Source organism: Apis mellifera, linkage group LG1, assembly GCF_003254395.2.
Source record: "Apis mellifera strain DH4 linkage group LG1, Amel_HAv3.1, whole genome shotgun sequence".
Taxonomy (NCBI): Eukaryota; Metazoa; Arthropoda; class Insecta; order Hymenoptera; family Apidae; genus Apis; species Apis mellifera.
Genome location: NC_037638.1, coordinates 21,079,579 through 21,094,187, shown reverse-complemented (window position 1 = coordinate 21,094,187; position 14,609 = coordinate 21,079,579). Strand labels below are relative to the sequence as shown.

Sequence of the window (14,609 nt, the reverse complement as noted above, 5' to 3'; positions counted from 1 at the left end):
ACGATACACACAGTCGACCCAGATTCCCAGATGAGAAATTCGATTCCACACGCCCCGTTGAAGCTGTCTTCGTATCAGGAGACACAGACCATTTTTTCACGATCAATATTTGCGAAAGAGGGCCACCGAAATTACTTCGCGAACGAATAAACCAACGAGAAAAGACGCGTTGAACGAAAACGTGGAATAGACTTTTATTTTCTCTCTCTCTCTCTCTCAACTATTCGTTCGACGTGCTTATATTTCGTATACAAATATTGCGATCGCTTGCGCTTAAAAAACTGCACGAATCAAGATGATGAGAAAGGCAAAACGAAGGAGAAAGAAAAAAAAGGAAAAATGCGATGCATTGTAATCCGCGACACGACGCGGGAACTGGGGAAAAGCTTTCTCCTGATGGAGAGAAACTTTTCTATCGGGCGGAGAGAGCAGTGAACGAGACATCGAAGTCGAAATAATTCGCGGAAGCGCGGAAAGTTCAGGATTCTCGTTCGGAAATCGTTGGAAAAAGAGAAGGGAGAAAAAAAAAATATATGAAAATATCTCTCCTCCCTTCGTAAAGAATTTCATCGGATCTTAAAGACACACCGTCCTCTTGAAACAATAAATTTTCCGCCTCGGAGGAAAAAGCTGCATCTTTTCGATCACGAGCAGACTTCGGTTTATATAACCTTTTTTTCCCTTCGAAAGGAACTGGCATCGTGGAAGATGGATTCGAGAAAAAATTATCTACGCCACTATCCGTTTTTTTTTTCTCTCTCTACGATAACTCGTACTCTCAAACTTCCCCATAAAAATTCATCGGAGATAGAGAGAGAGAGAGAAAAAAATTAAAATAAAACTCGCGATACTCGTGCAAGAATACTTGGTCGCCGAACGTTCTAAATTTCTCTCCCTCTCCCTTCCTCTCCCTCCCGACACGGCTTCTGTTTCACGGGTTGGCGATAACGCGATTTTTCTCGGATTTCCCCGGATTTTCCATGCGGGAGCGATAGGGACGGAGGAAATGCGGGGCCACGAAAAGAGAGAGAGCGGCAAGATGCAGAGAGGTGAAGAGGGGAAGGGGGGAAGGCACGTGGAAAGGCGCCAACAACGGGGCGCACGATTTACGAGGTGTCCCCGGGGAACGCACTGATTTCAAATGTTTCCAACGTCTCACCTTTACCTTCCTCTCTCTTATAACCATGCCAATATCGAGAACGTTCCTTGGAACTAAGAATATATCGTGTTATGATACAACCTCACGCGTGGAGAATATATATATATATATATATATATAGCACAATGCAATTCTTGTGTGGAATGGATTGGAAACGGATGCAGAATATGTACGTTTCGTTTGTACGGATTATTTTTCGATCAACGAAAAATGGGGAAGGAGAAAAGAAAAAGGAAAAGAAGTTTAAAAATTATCGATGATCGGCCGACCGAAGAGGAAAACTTTTTCGGCCGATTCAAATCACAAGCAGTGCTCATAAGTCGAGTTCCTTCTCGCCGATAAATTCACGTGGCGCACCTGCTACCGTTCCTGCCACCCTCGCGCGCATCCATCCTCGGCGAGACGAGAAGCGAAAAGGAAACCGGTTACGCGAGGTAAGGCGAGGGATTTTTCAATATCGTATTCTACGGTTCCGTATAGGAGTTTCCTGTATAGGAACCGTGATGTTCCTTGAACATGTCCCCGAATAAACCAACGCCCGTGAAAACTTCCCATCATCCCCTCCCGTTTTTTCTCTCTCCACCCCTCTTTATTTATTCTCCTCCGTTACAACGAATCAATTTATCGATTTAATTTTCAAATGGCGAAACCGACGAAGAAGGATGGGAAAAGCATGGACGATCTGCCGCAAAATTATAGCCGCCTATTAGAATTCTCGATTTGCGGGCTGGATTGAATTTAGAACGGACCACTAGCACCGCCATTCGATATCGACGAATGGCTTTCAACCGTGCGGATAAAACGAACGTCAATTTCATACGATTTCTCGCGTGTTTCTCGCGATCCGCCGAAGGAAAGGTAAATGGGAAATCCCAACTCTTTTTCCCCCTTTTTTTTGTTCTTCTTTCCCTTCCCCTCCCGATGAACGAGAAACAAGAAATTGCACGAAACGCATTATATTGCGAAATATCCTTCACGCTCGATGAATTAATATCGATACATCCAAATCGAAGCACGATTCTTCTTATCCTTCGTTTCTCCTTCGAACAATGGTAAAATATACAATGTCTTGCATACCGAGCTTAAAATTAATTTAACGAAATTCGGGGAAAAGAATGGAAGCAACATTATTAAAAGCGCGTTCAATTAAATTCCCCTTTCTATTCGAATTTTAAAAACGCGGATTAAATCGAAGCTTTCATTCTCGGTGATCAGAATTCGCGCGGAGGCGAAAAATTTCTTTCGAAGTATCGTCCGCGGACTCACGAGTCGAATTCTATCTATGGTAAATGTTCCAATAATCCGGCGTCGCGACGCAACACCGCAAGACGGATTATGCAAGACCCCTCTCGTTATGCTTGCGCCAGAATCCGTTGGAACCTGGTTCCAACGTTCACGCCATTTCCCATTAATCTTGTCCATTGTTCCCGCCGTGCGAAACTCTGGATTCTGGGAACGGTCTCGCGTATTATTCCCCCGGCGACGTCCTCGCCTCCGCGCGCACAATCGCGCAAACTTCTCGAGCCACGGCTCGAAATCCAAAGGACGGACGGGAGGCGAAAAATCGGAAGGAAATGCGACCAATACCCTCGACAACTTCTTGGCTCTCCCTCAAGCGAGGGAACGTATTTCGAAAGTGCGCGGAATCGAAGCGATACGTCACGGAGCAGCAGTCAAAGAAAGATCGAAAGGATCGTATGCATTGCGTACGTAAAAGGTGAATTTTCAATTTTCTTTTCGTGGATGTATTTCGCTCGCGATCGAATTACTTAAGGGATGAAGTCAACCGCGCCGGATAATTACGCATTTCCGAGTAATTCGAAGCCGATCTCCGCCGAGAAACAGGAATTCTAATTCGTTGAATCCCGAGCTCGATGAATCGCGATCTCGTGCAAAGACGATCGCGTGCAAGTCGAATCAAAGTTTCCCTCCTCGAGAAATATCCTTTCCCACCCCTTTTCGAGGAAACTTCTCCAGACGGACAGAGCGCCGCGATTTAATTAACGCGCAGCGGGATTTGAATATGAAACTATGCGGCCAGATCGGGAGGAAAATAAATTTCGAGGGTGGATTAAACGGCCGCGAAGAGCGTATCCCCCCCGATGTGATCATCAGAAGAAGGAGCTTATGACGGAACGATGTGATTAATTCGAGCTCGCGATGCTCGGACACGAAACGAGGAGCGGGTCGTATCGTCACGTTATATCGACATTATCATCCCTCCCCGAAGCTAGAAAGATGATTACGAACGAGCGTCTAACGAGCGTCTAAAGAGAGCCAGTTTCCAAGTTCGAGGTTAACGTTATTAAATTTCGTCGAAAATTTAATGATCACCGCCTCTGCTTTCTTCTCCGCTTCCACTCGAGCCGAAGGGGATCGAAAAGGATCCAAGGCGCGACGAGGGGTAAGATATATCCTTATCAACACCGCTATGAAAAAGTCATCATCCGCGTAACGATGTCGACTATCGCATCGTGGGGCGCACGCACACGAGTTTAAAATATCTGTCCATTAAGAATAAAACATCCCCTTCGATCGAGAATTTTACCCTCGTCAATTCGATCTTCGGTAGAAAAACGAGGAGATTCGATGGGAAGATCGCGTGTATTTAACGAGTTCGATTATCTCCAACTATCGTTTCAATAAGATTAAAAGAATCGCAGCAATCAAGACTGATCTCTCAAGGCAAGGAGCAATTGCTTGGAGCGTACCTGAAGGAATAACCCGAAGGAGGAGAGATCCAACGATAAAAGACGGAGCCTTACATGCCGCGAATTATTCCACGTGAAACAAAACGAAACTCGAGGAGCAAGAACATGAGCAAATTCTAATGTCGGAGAAGTAACGACGCGTCGAGTTTGGACGAGAGAGAGAGAGAGGATCGTGTTGCGTTTCTCTTCCCACCCCGCGGTGAAAACAGTAATCAAACTTTGGGCTCGTGAAGGCAAAACCACCCCCATCGAGCGCGCGCGTTTAAGGGGGTTCTTCCCTTCTCGCAACTTGTACTTTCCTATCCTCCCACGGCTACGGAATATCGTACCGTACGTGGGACTGTACAACCACTCCGTCAGTATCCACGGTGTACGGTAATTTGCTCCGACATACGCGATAACATCGAGCTGACTTGATGTCCAGCTCGCGGTTCAAATTACAACCGGGATAAACTTCCCGGGTGTGCGTGTACACGTTGATTCGTCGTTAAGAAATGCGTTCCCCGGACGATATCCGTAATCCTGCCGTCTAGATACGGAGTGAGAACAATATACCCGGCTTGATACACCGTTCCGCGAAATAGCATAACCGTCGGGCGAAGAGAAATCAAAATGATTTAAATTATTTCCGATGTACTCCGTGGAAATTTATCCTATGTATTTTCTCCCTCCTTGAAACGTTGTTCGACATTTCGAGAAAATATAATAACTTTAAAACGTTCTTCTTGAGGAAAGATAAATTAAATTTTATTCTTTCAGAAATTTAGAAACTTGTATTAATTTAATAATTTAATCCTGAAACAATAATATATAAAAGGAAAAAATACATCGAACTATTTATAATATCGATACACGAAGAATATTTTTTAAATTTAATTTAAAAACGTTTACCTTAACAAAAGAAAAAGGATATCGATTCCTTGATGTAAGTTTACCTAATAGATTTTTCCAATTAGGAATAAATTACATCTAACCTCGATCCTCCACGGGGAGGTATATTCTCCACCCTCCTATCCCGGTTCAAAGATAACACTCGGAACTCGTGGACGGTTCCAGTCTATAGAAGACAAATATATCCCCTGGACACGTAGGATAAGTTACAATTGATCACGGATGGGGCGGCATGATGCATCGGTCTGTTTGCGGGAAACGAGGGAAAACAGAGCGAAAATCCAAGTTTCGCGAAGGTGAAGGCAGCCGGCCCCCAGGGCCGACCTCGGTAACGGCCCTTACGGGGTTGGAGCGGGGCCGGCATTAGTAAGCTGGCTGCTTCCTCCATGGCATGGCCACTAACTGCTACCCGGTCTTAATGGACCGTTTTACCCCGACCAACCGGGCGACCCACCACCGTCAGATTACAAGCCTGACCGCCGCGGCTACACTCGCTTAAACCACCCCCAACTCCCTCCGTCGCCCTTTTCCCGCCCTCTTGATCCTGGAACAGCCTGATTGTCGGTACAGTAATGAACACGGCTTAGACAACCTAGACGAGGACGAAACTGGAGACCCGAAACCCCCTCCCTCCTCCTCTTCTCCCCAATAACGCCGCTAATTGTTACGCCTCTCCCGGATCCATCACGATCCGATCGCAATTCTCGCGCCACTCTAATGCCTCGTCGTCGAGAAACGTATTGATTTATAGAAGACGACGATAATAACGAATATATACTCGAATCCCCGCGGATTTTGAACTTCGATTATTCGACTTTCGACTCGAATCGATCCCGAAATTTGGAAGAAATATATATACAGAATATACAGAAGAAGCATAGGAGGCGTTTCCGGGAAACAAGAGAGAAACGTGTTAAAATTGTGTCAAAATTTTGTACGGTTGGGTACACAGATCATAGGAAGAACGGATAATGCTGGATTAAAATTAAAATCGTGAGGTAAGGTATTGAAGCGAGGGTTGGTTTTTCTCGAGTCGAATCACACGACTTGTTGAAAGAGAAAGGAAATCAAGAAAAAAAGGAAAAAATAAATAAATAATTAAATAAATAAAAGATAAAAGAATCGCGAAACTGTTACCACCTAACCTTACGATATTATCGTTACAGAGTAACGAATAAACACGTGGGAGGGGAAGGGAAGGGTAGGAGGGGGAGTGAAATACGAACCGTGCATTCGCTCGGTAATTCCGTGCACGGAGAATCAGAATCATTGTCCACGGTAAACACGGAACGATATAAACGCATTTAAAATCGTGGAAGCGTTATTATCATTGAAATTACGTTAATGAGGGGGGTTCCCAGTTCATTGTTTATGAAGCACCTGACGATTCGCTAATGAATTGCAAGGATACGGGAGGGTGAAAGAATAGCCGAGGGAGTAGGGGGAGTGGGTACGAATGAACGAGTAAGCGCCAGTAACTCTATAGATTCGCGCCAACACGCTCTTCCTTCGCCTCGCCGCGTTAAGAAAGGTTAAAAAGAAAATAAAAGAGAAAGGAAACGAGCAAGAAGATTATGATCGAAGAATTGAGATAAGAGCAAGAAAGAAAAGAAATTCGAATCTGATTGTGGAAAACGAGCGCGTTACAGGGATATTACATCTTTCTTTAAATCGATTAGGCGAATGTACTAGATGTAGAGGAATGATTTGTATCTTTACACGCACGAAAATTTAAAGTTTCAGTCAATGAAGGAAAACGCGGAGATAACGATTCTTCCATACTGTTGGCTGACCGTTTGCAGAGCGTTCTTCAACCGTTATCCGAATCCGTATTCCCTTCACGTTTTAACAGAGGACACGGTGCATCGAGAAATCAAAGATGGGAAATTTTTGAGCACGAGAATATTCTGTAAAACCGCATCCCTGCCGAATTTGTTCAAGAAATTCGTGAAGAAAGCCCAGGTTACTACAACTCTCTTTTAGATTTCTATCCGCGTTTCTATCTCTGTTTTCCTCCTCGTGTTTTCCTCCTCGTGCACGTAACGAAACGCTCGCGCTCGATTGCCGGTTAAAAGAGAAGAACCCTTTTTCAATCTGGCGACAAATTAACAGGTACTGATACTCGAGGAGGTTATCATCGACCTGTACACGAAACGTTTGATCTCGTTAACGAGAAATCTCGAGCACAAGAAGCTGTTGGTCGCCTCGGAAACGACAGAGTACGTACCGAGCTACTACGACCCAAATAAAACTGTAATGACACGGCGCACGACCATTCAATCACCTCTGAAAGGTCTCACGGGTCGAACGATCGAGAAAATTTGTCAAATCACTTCGATCAGAAACTCCAAGAAAGCGATACAGGTAAAGGAAAAGAGAAATTACGAGTCGAAATTGAATCTCGATTGAGATATATTTAGACGATTGCAACGATGTTGTTTCAGGGATTCTTGTACGTTCTTGCCCACGACAATGAAAGAGCCAAACGAGGACAGGATATCACATTCGGTTAACTTTATAATATGGCTTTACGTTGTTTATGCTTTGTTACATCTATTGGTCTTTTTGTTTGATTATTTTTTATGGAAAGTTAAATTTCAAGTTTATTCTATTTTAACGTGTTAATACCCATATGTATAAATTTGTAAGTTCTATCTATATGTGATTTTTGTAAAATATATTAACGATAAGAATTTCAACAAGTTGAAGAAAAAAAACGATTCTGACACACGCGAACCCCTTTCAAATTTCGCCCCGTTCAATCGAGCGAACGGAATCGAACATATCCAGGGAACGGAATAGAAACGGAATATAAGAGGAATATAAGAGGAACGCAAAGTTCTATCCAGAAGACGAATGTATCTCGATCGATTGACGTTTCGAAGAAATCTATGCGCTTCGTCTCTCGAGAAATATATTTGCATTTCCACCATCTTCGATCATCGAATCATCCTTCTTTTAACAATGAGGGATGCGAATCACGATAATGGGATCAAAATAATACTCTTGTTTCCCCGTGAAATAGCGTAAATAACGTATAATACATCGGAAGGGAAAAAAATAATGAATATATATCGCGTCAAACTCGCGGCAAGCGAGTAGGAATTAACGAAGTAAATCGATATCGAAAAATAAATATTATCCGAACGAAAGTTTAAATAACAATTTTCCATTACTCTTTAATACAAAATCTCATTCCCGGTAATGCGCGGTCACCATCGTGTGATACATATTTCAGCGTCGAACCCAACCCCAAAAAACCATTATTTCACTCATCCGTCCTCCCCTCGTCATTCGTTCTCTACCAACCTGTATGTACGCGGTGGGCTTATATAGACCACCGCTGTCCTATATTACGCACCACCCACACACCCATCCAACGAGCATTCATGCGTAGCAGTAACGTATGGCACGACGAAACCGCCCCATCACCACCGGCAACCTTTCTCGTACTACAATAAAATTTCATGGCTAAGCTGCCTCTTATTAGATCCCCCAAAAGTGCCCTTCGTCTTATTCGCGACGTAAATCCCCGCCAACTCCCTTCCTCGTCTTCTTTTTCACTTCCTCGCAACTCTCTTATATATTGATTGAAATCGAATCAAGTAAGAATAAAGTCTCTGAATTTTTGCGAAAATTCCTTCCTTCCCTTACCTTCCTTTTTGATACTTATTTATCACGTAGATAATAACGATTCGATGGAATAAAAGATCTTATTATTCGATTTATCCCGAAAAAGAACTCTAAATTATTCCCGGATTATTTAACGATATTTCATATTTTTATTCCTCCTAGCCGTTCAATGGACACTCCAACTATGGCGAACTATTTGCACGAAAGCGAGCTCCGTGAAACAATCGTACAACCGACGAAGAACGGTTGTTAATTCGGTTGGCAAGTCGAAAAGCGATTTTTCACTTCGAGATTCGTTATTCGGTCAAGAGTTTGAAAAAAGGAATTATCGTTGGGGAGTGAGGGGGCATTTATGATGAAAGGGGCTGAATGCGCGCTTTGATAGGCGAAATTCGAAATTCGGGGCAAGATAAATATGCGGGTTCTCCTGCCAAGAGGATTTTGTTCGATAGGAGAGCACCGGTGAGAAATAATAGAGGGTCAGCTGCGCGGGGCGGATGTCATTACCAGTCGCCGCATAAAAAGCTGTCTCCCGTACAACAGACTATTTGCAATTAGCACGGTACAATCCCTGTGTCGGCAAAGCAACGTAACATCCAATATTTCTCGTCCCTGCGTATCCCTGCGTATTCGGAAATTTTATTTTTTTTTTTTCTTTTTTTTTATTTCCCTCCATTGACATCACAACCACACCGCGTAAAACACGAATACTATCCCTCGAATTGATCTATCGCATGAAATACGTTGAAAAATAATTTACGTACGATTTTTTTATTCGTATTCATATTGAAAAAAATGGAACATTTAATTCCTAATTCTCTGGAAAATATAATTTGTCAACGTTTAAATATTATAATAAACCGATAAAAATAGCGATAAGGGAAAAAAAAGAAAGAAAATAAATGACCGAACAACATCTCTCGCATTGATGATGGATGCTAAAAAGCACTCTAGGAGGAAAGTTTCATACGTTTCCTTTTTTTTCACCCCTTTCAATCCATGTTGCTACGCTAGGCAAAAAACGTGACCACAGGAACATGAAAGTCTTAATGAGCTCTCTCGCTAACGAGAAACGAGTTTGTTCAGGTGAACATCCGTTTCTCGTAGCATATACATGCTACGCCCGTTGAAAGCTGCTTTCCTAGGATTGGCGTAATTCACCGTTAACGTGATCATGGCTCACAATATATTCTACTCTAATCGCGTCAGCTCGAATCAACCTGCAATCCGCTTTCCCTATTCGAACATCGAAATATTATATTGCATAAAAGTTACCGAGAGGAGTCCATCCGCTAATCAGCTTTTTCATTAAGCGCTAATAAACTAACCAACTACGGAATATTCATACCTCGACGATGAATTTCGATGAATTTCTGTGATTCTTTCAATTGGATATTAACGAAAATATATGTGCTTATATTTTTAAATATCATATAATTCTAATGATAAAAATTTGAAAAGAACCTGATCTAATTTATTTTACTTTATTTTCTATCGAAGATTATTTTAAAAAATTATTAATAGAAAAAAATAGTAAATTATTGCACATAATCCTAATGAACGAATCAAAGAATCAATCGATAGAGAATACGAAGAAAACGACACGTATTAACTACTATGCATCCTGTTCCCTTAGGGGACATAAAAAAAGAGACCTAAATTTTTTTTTCCAATCGATCAAACACAAAGAAATCCTGTTGATTCTCTCTCAACCATAATTTCGAGCAATATTCTCAATATTCGAAAAGATAAAAAAAACGTAGAAAATGATTAACTGGAGAAATAAAATAAAAAAGGGGAATAATATATATTATTCCGGAAGATGGATCAAAGCTTAGGCTTAATCCGTTTTTGGACCTTTCAAATTTCCGTCAAATGAATCTGATTTCATCTTGATGTAATACCGAAGTGGAAGACAATGAAGAACGATAAGAAACGGTAGGAAGAACAAGAAAGACAGAGAACAACGAAGCCTTAGCTATCTTCAGTCTGCTGGTGTTCTACCACGACTACATTAGGCGGCTTATCCGCTCATTATGCGGCCCGACGATCGCGCTTATACTACAAACCCTCGACCTTTCCGTTAAGCTCTCCGGTTTTGGATCAACACGCTCACGTTCTTCCTTCCTGAATCAACCGCGATTATCCCAACACGATTCCAAATCATATGGCCTGTTACAAAATTTTAATTCAACGTCGATTATCAAGCTTAAATCGAATTTAAGCCTTTTAATAACAATGATTCCGCCGCGCGTTCGAAATCGAAATTTTTACTATCACCGACTTTGCACGTAAAAAGGAAAATCTATTGTATGTAGTTAAGAGCGGTAACGATCGTATCGATTTATAGCGTCGATTCGATTTCTATCAAAAAATTTGGACGAGAATGTCGTTAGAATGAATTTTAATTAAAGATAGCACGGATCGGGAGAATTTATCGCCGTCGACAATTCCTAATGCATAGATCGATCGTGAAACGAAAGTAAAAGAAAAGCCCTGCTACTCGGTGAAAAGACTGCACTTAACATGGCGGATATATATCGTTCCATGAGATGGAGTGGAAGTGATATGTGGCTACGGTTACCGAACCGACTAAATGTACTATTTATTGTTCAGTTACCAGATTCCCTGGAAAATTCCCCAACAATCGCAAATAACGTATATTTAAGAATTAGTATAGCTTTTATTTTTACTAAATTTTTAAACAGCGGATATTTATGTACGGCTATACTAATTATTGAATAATTTTGTTACATAAAAAAAAGAATCATCCTACCAAGATGCACTAAGATAGATAATTTTTAGTTTTTTTTGTAATTAATAATATTTAATATTTTTTAATTTCAAATTAAAATTTATGAAAATTTAAGGCTTAATACTTGTATTAAAATTATTTTTGAAATATAAAATTATTTTTAAACACTTAAAAATTAACAGATGACATGATATTAAATAAATAAATTATTAAAAATCTGATGAAAAATACATATATTTATCAAAATAAAAAAAAATATAAAAATTTTTATATATGTATTTGTCAATAAAAAATATTTTAATTAATAATAATTGTTGAAAGTTAATATATTTTGTAATATACGATTTTATTACTAGCGACAAAAATGCCATCTTATGGTTACTGATCAAATTACGAAAATTCAAATTGAAACTTTCCCGCGCAATAGAATGCAAAAAACGAAATACGCAATATGCGTAGAATGAAAAAATTAATATGAATATTAGTTAATATTAGTTAATAATAATGATAGAAACTTTGTACTTATTGTATAGAACTAGAAAAACGTTATATTTCTGCTATTTTTTCTTAATTCTGCTTTATATAAGGAAAGAAAAACTCACCGATCCCTGATGACGCAGTTCCAATAGCAATTGCAGTTTTGACATCGTAACTTGATAATTCTCCATTGTTTTTCACAAATTGCCAGTCTTCTCGTAATTTTTTGAGCTTTTCCTATTAAAAGTACACAAAACTGAACACAAAATTGATCACAAAACTTAAAATAAAAGTTACGAACAATGGTCCACCTGTCACGCACGCTAGTTCGAATAAAACTGACTTACGTTAATCAGAACGCCACCTTTTAAAATTAATTTTTCCTATATAACTAGAGTAAATATAGTAACATTTTTCCTTTTATTATTGGTTACTTTATAATAACTAGAATATTCAAATATTTAAATTAAACGTTTAATGAAATTATTATATTTCATTTTCTCTAAAAAAAATTCTATTTTTTGTTTAAAATTATATTAAATTCGTTATATTAAATTCTATTTAAATTATATTAAATTTTATTTTTTCTAAAAAAAATTTTATTTTTTATTTAAAATTATATTAAATTGATTATATTAAATTCTATTTAAATTGTACTAAAATTGTATTTAAATTAAAAATTTTCAATTTTGTACTATTTTTTACTTACTTGTAATTCTACAGAAATAGGTTGTTTTGCAGACTCGCATTCTTTTTCTAAATTAGTATAATTTTCTAATACATCCTTTACTTCCATTTCTCGATCTTCAACTTTGGTCTACAATATAAATTATTTTTTTATATATTTTTAATTTTTTCTTATAAATATATATATATATTTTTTATTTACCATAATATTATTAATAATTTCAACTCGTTCTTGTTGAGGTAATTCTCGGGATATATTTATTCTCGCTCTAGTTTCCATAACCCAAGCCATAATAGCATCCAAAGTACAAATATATTTTTTAAGAGATACAAGTTTATTCTCAACATAGTCACGATGATTGGAAAGATTTATATTAGCCTAAAAAATTAATTAGAATAATTTAAATTATAATTATTTATAAACAATAATATATGATTTATTATAAATAAATTTAATATGATACCTTATCCATATCTGAAAGTAATTTATTACATTCATCTTCTCCCAAAGAAATATCATTTTGATTTATTATTAAATTCTGTAATGATCTTTTGCGAGAAGAAAGTTCTTCTTGTCTAGCCTAAAAATAAAAATTATTTTATATAATATTATATAGAGTTTTAAAAAATCTATTATGTGTAAAAAATATAAATATATTTGTCATTTAACATTTAATATTTAATACTAAAAGAAATAGAAAATAAGAGTTGCTATTTATGTCTTGGCACACTTTAGTTTATGCAGTCATGACATGAAATGTATTATTAGATTCAGTTTCAGTTTATTTTATAACATTATAACAGTCAAGTTAAACATTATTGAACTACATATTTTACTAAAAATGTTATCAACTAATAATTCAATTTATATTTAAAATTATATAATATGAGTGATGTGAAACATATATACTCATAATAAAGTTATATAAATCAGTAAACATATCAAAATTGTATTAAATAAATAATATGATTTTAATAAATTTTAATTATACTATGTCTTCTTAAAATTTTAATTATTTTATAAATGCATAAATTTACCTTAATTAATGACAATCTTATTGATAAAGAAGTCTCATCTGAAGGATTTGCTGCTGATACCAATAAAGAATTGATTTGCTCTAATATATTATAAGCACTTTCTAAAATTCTGCCTTCATTGTTCACTTTCTTTTCCATAGCAAAATTCCTTTAATCAAAAAAATCACATAATTATTAGATTAATGTGTCAAAAGTATTAATACAAATAATTATTAATAATTAAATTATTAAAAAAAAAATTTCAAATTAAAATATATAAAAAAAAATCGATATATAAAAAAGATTTAATTGTTATATATAATTTAAATATAATTTAATCTGTGCTTCTTTATTATACGAGGTTATTCTGAGTTTATTACAGTACTAAAGACAAATCACAACTGAAATAACTCAGTAGCAGAAAAAGCTTAGCTTTCTATGCCACATATAAGTTAAACAATAAATTATTATTTCATTTATTAATATATTTACTAATATATATTTATTAATAAATTCATGAAAAATATAAATATATTTATTAAAATAAATTTTAATTAATATTTTTTCATACTTTTCTTTTCGTGTATTTAAGTCCGTTATAATATTTTGCCAACGTCGTTTTATAGTTTCAATCATTTCTCTTAATTCCATCATATCTTCAGCTTTAGCACGAGTTAAAATACTAGCACTTGAAACGTTAATATTATTCATAATTCTTTGCATCCTAGAAATCTCTTGTTCCAATTCAAATATTTTTGTTCTTGATATTTTAGATTGACCAAGAGAATTTAATTTTTTTAATGAATCTTCCGTTTTATCTAACCAATCGGAAAAAGAACGACATGTGTTGCAAAGTTCTTTCCATTTTTCATAACATTTATTCCAACGATTATATCTTTCTACATAACTCTGATTAACATTTATCCATTCATCTCGTAATTTATCACTCAAACGTCTAATTTGTTCGCCTTGCTCTCTTCTTAACTGCGAAGCAACATTTTCAAAAATAGTGTTGATTTCTTCAATGCTTGGTTTTAAAATATTTAATGCGTTATTAATTTTTTTTAAACATTCTTCTTGATTTGAAAAAATTTCATAATCATCGCCATTCAATGGCACGGAATTTAAAGATCTCGTCACAGTTACAACAGCTTCTCTAATCTTATTAACTCTGGCAGTAAATTCTTGCATATCAACTCCTCCAACATCCTGAAAAATGTAAAATTAAAAAACAATTATTCGATAAACCAAAAATAATAATAAATAGAAAATATTAATA

The 14,609-nt window shown here is 37.0% G+C and overlaps 1 protein-coding gene across 11 annotated transcripts in view; it reads right to left on the bottom strand.

The window, feature by feature from the left end:
• LOC413968 (dystrophin, isoforms A/C/F/G/H) overlaps positions 1-14,609 on the bottom strand; it is a 413,776-nt gene that overhangs the window by 375,718 nt on the left and 23,449 nt on the right. For all 11 annotated transcript variants that reach the window (XM_026446499.1, XM_026446488.1, XM_026446500.1 and 8 more), the window contains 6 exons: positions 13,902-14,539; positions 13,352-13,499; positions 12,778-12,894; positions 12,516-12,692; positions 12,336-12,443; positions 11,752-11,863 (listed from right to left, as the gene is read on the bottom strand). In XM_026446499.1, coding sequence (XP_026302284.1) covers positions 11,752-11,863; positions 12,336-12,443; positions 12,516-12,692; positions 12,778-12,894; positions 13,352-13,499; positions 13,902-14,539 — 1,300 coding nt within the window. The remainder of the gene's footprint in view (positions 1-11,751; positions 11,864-12,335; positions 12,444-12,515; positions 12,693-12,777; positions 12,895-13,351; positions 13,500-13,901; positions 14,540-14,609) is intronic.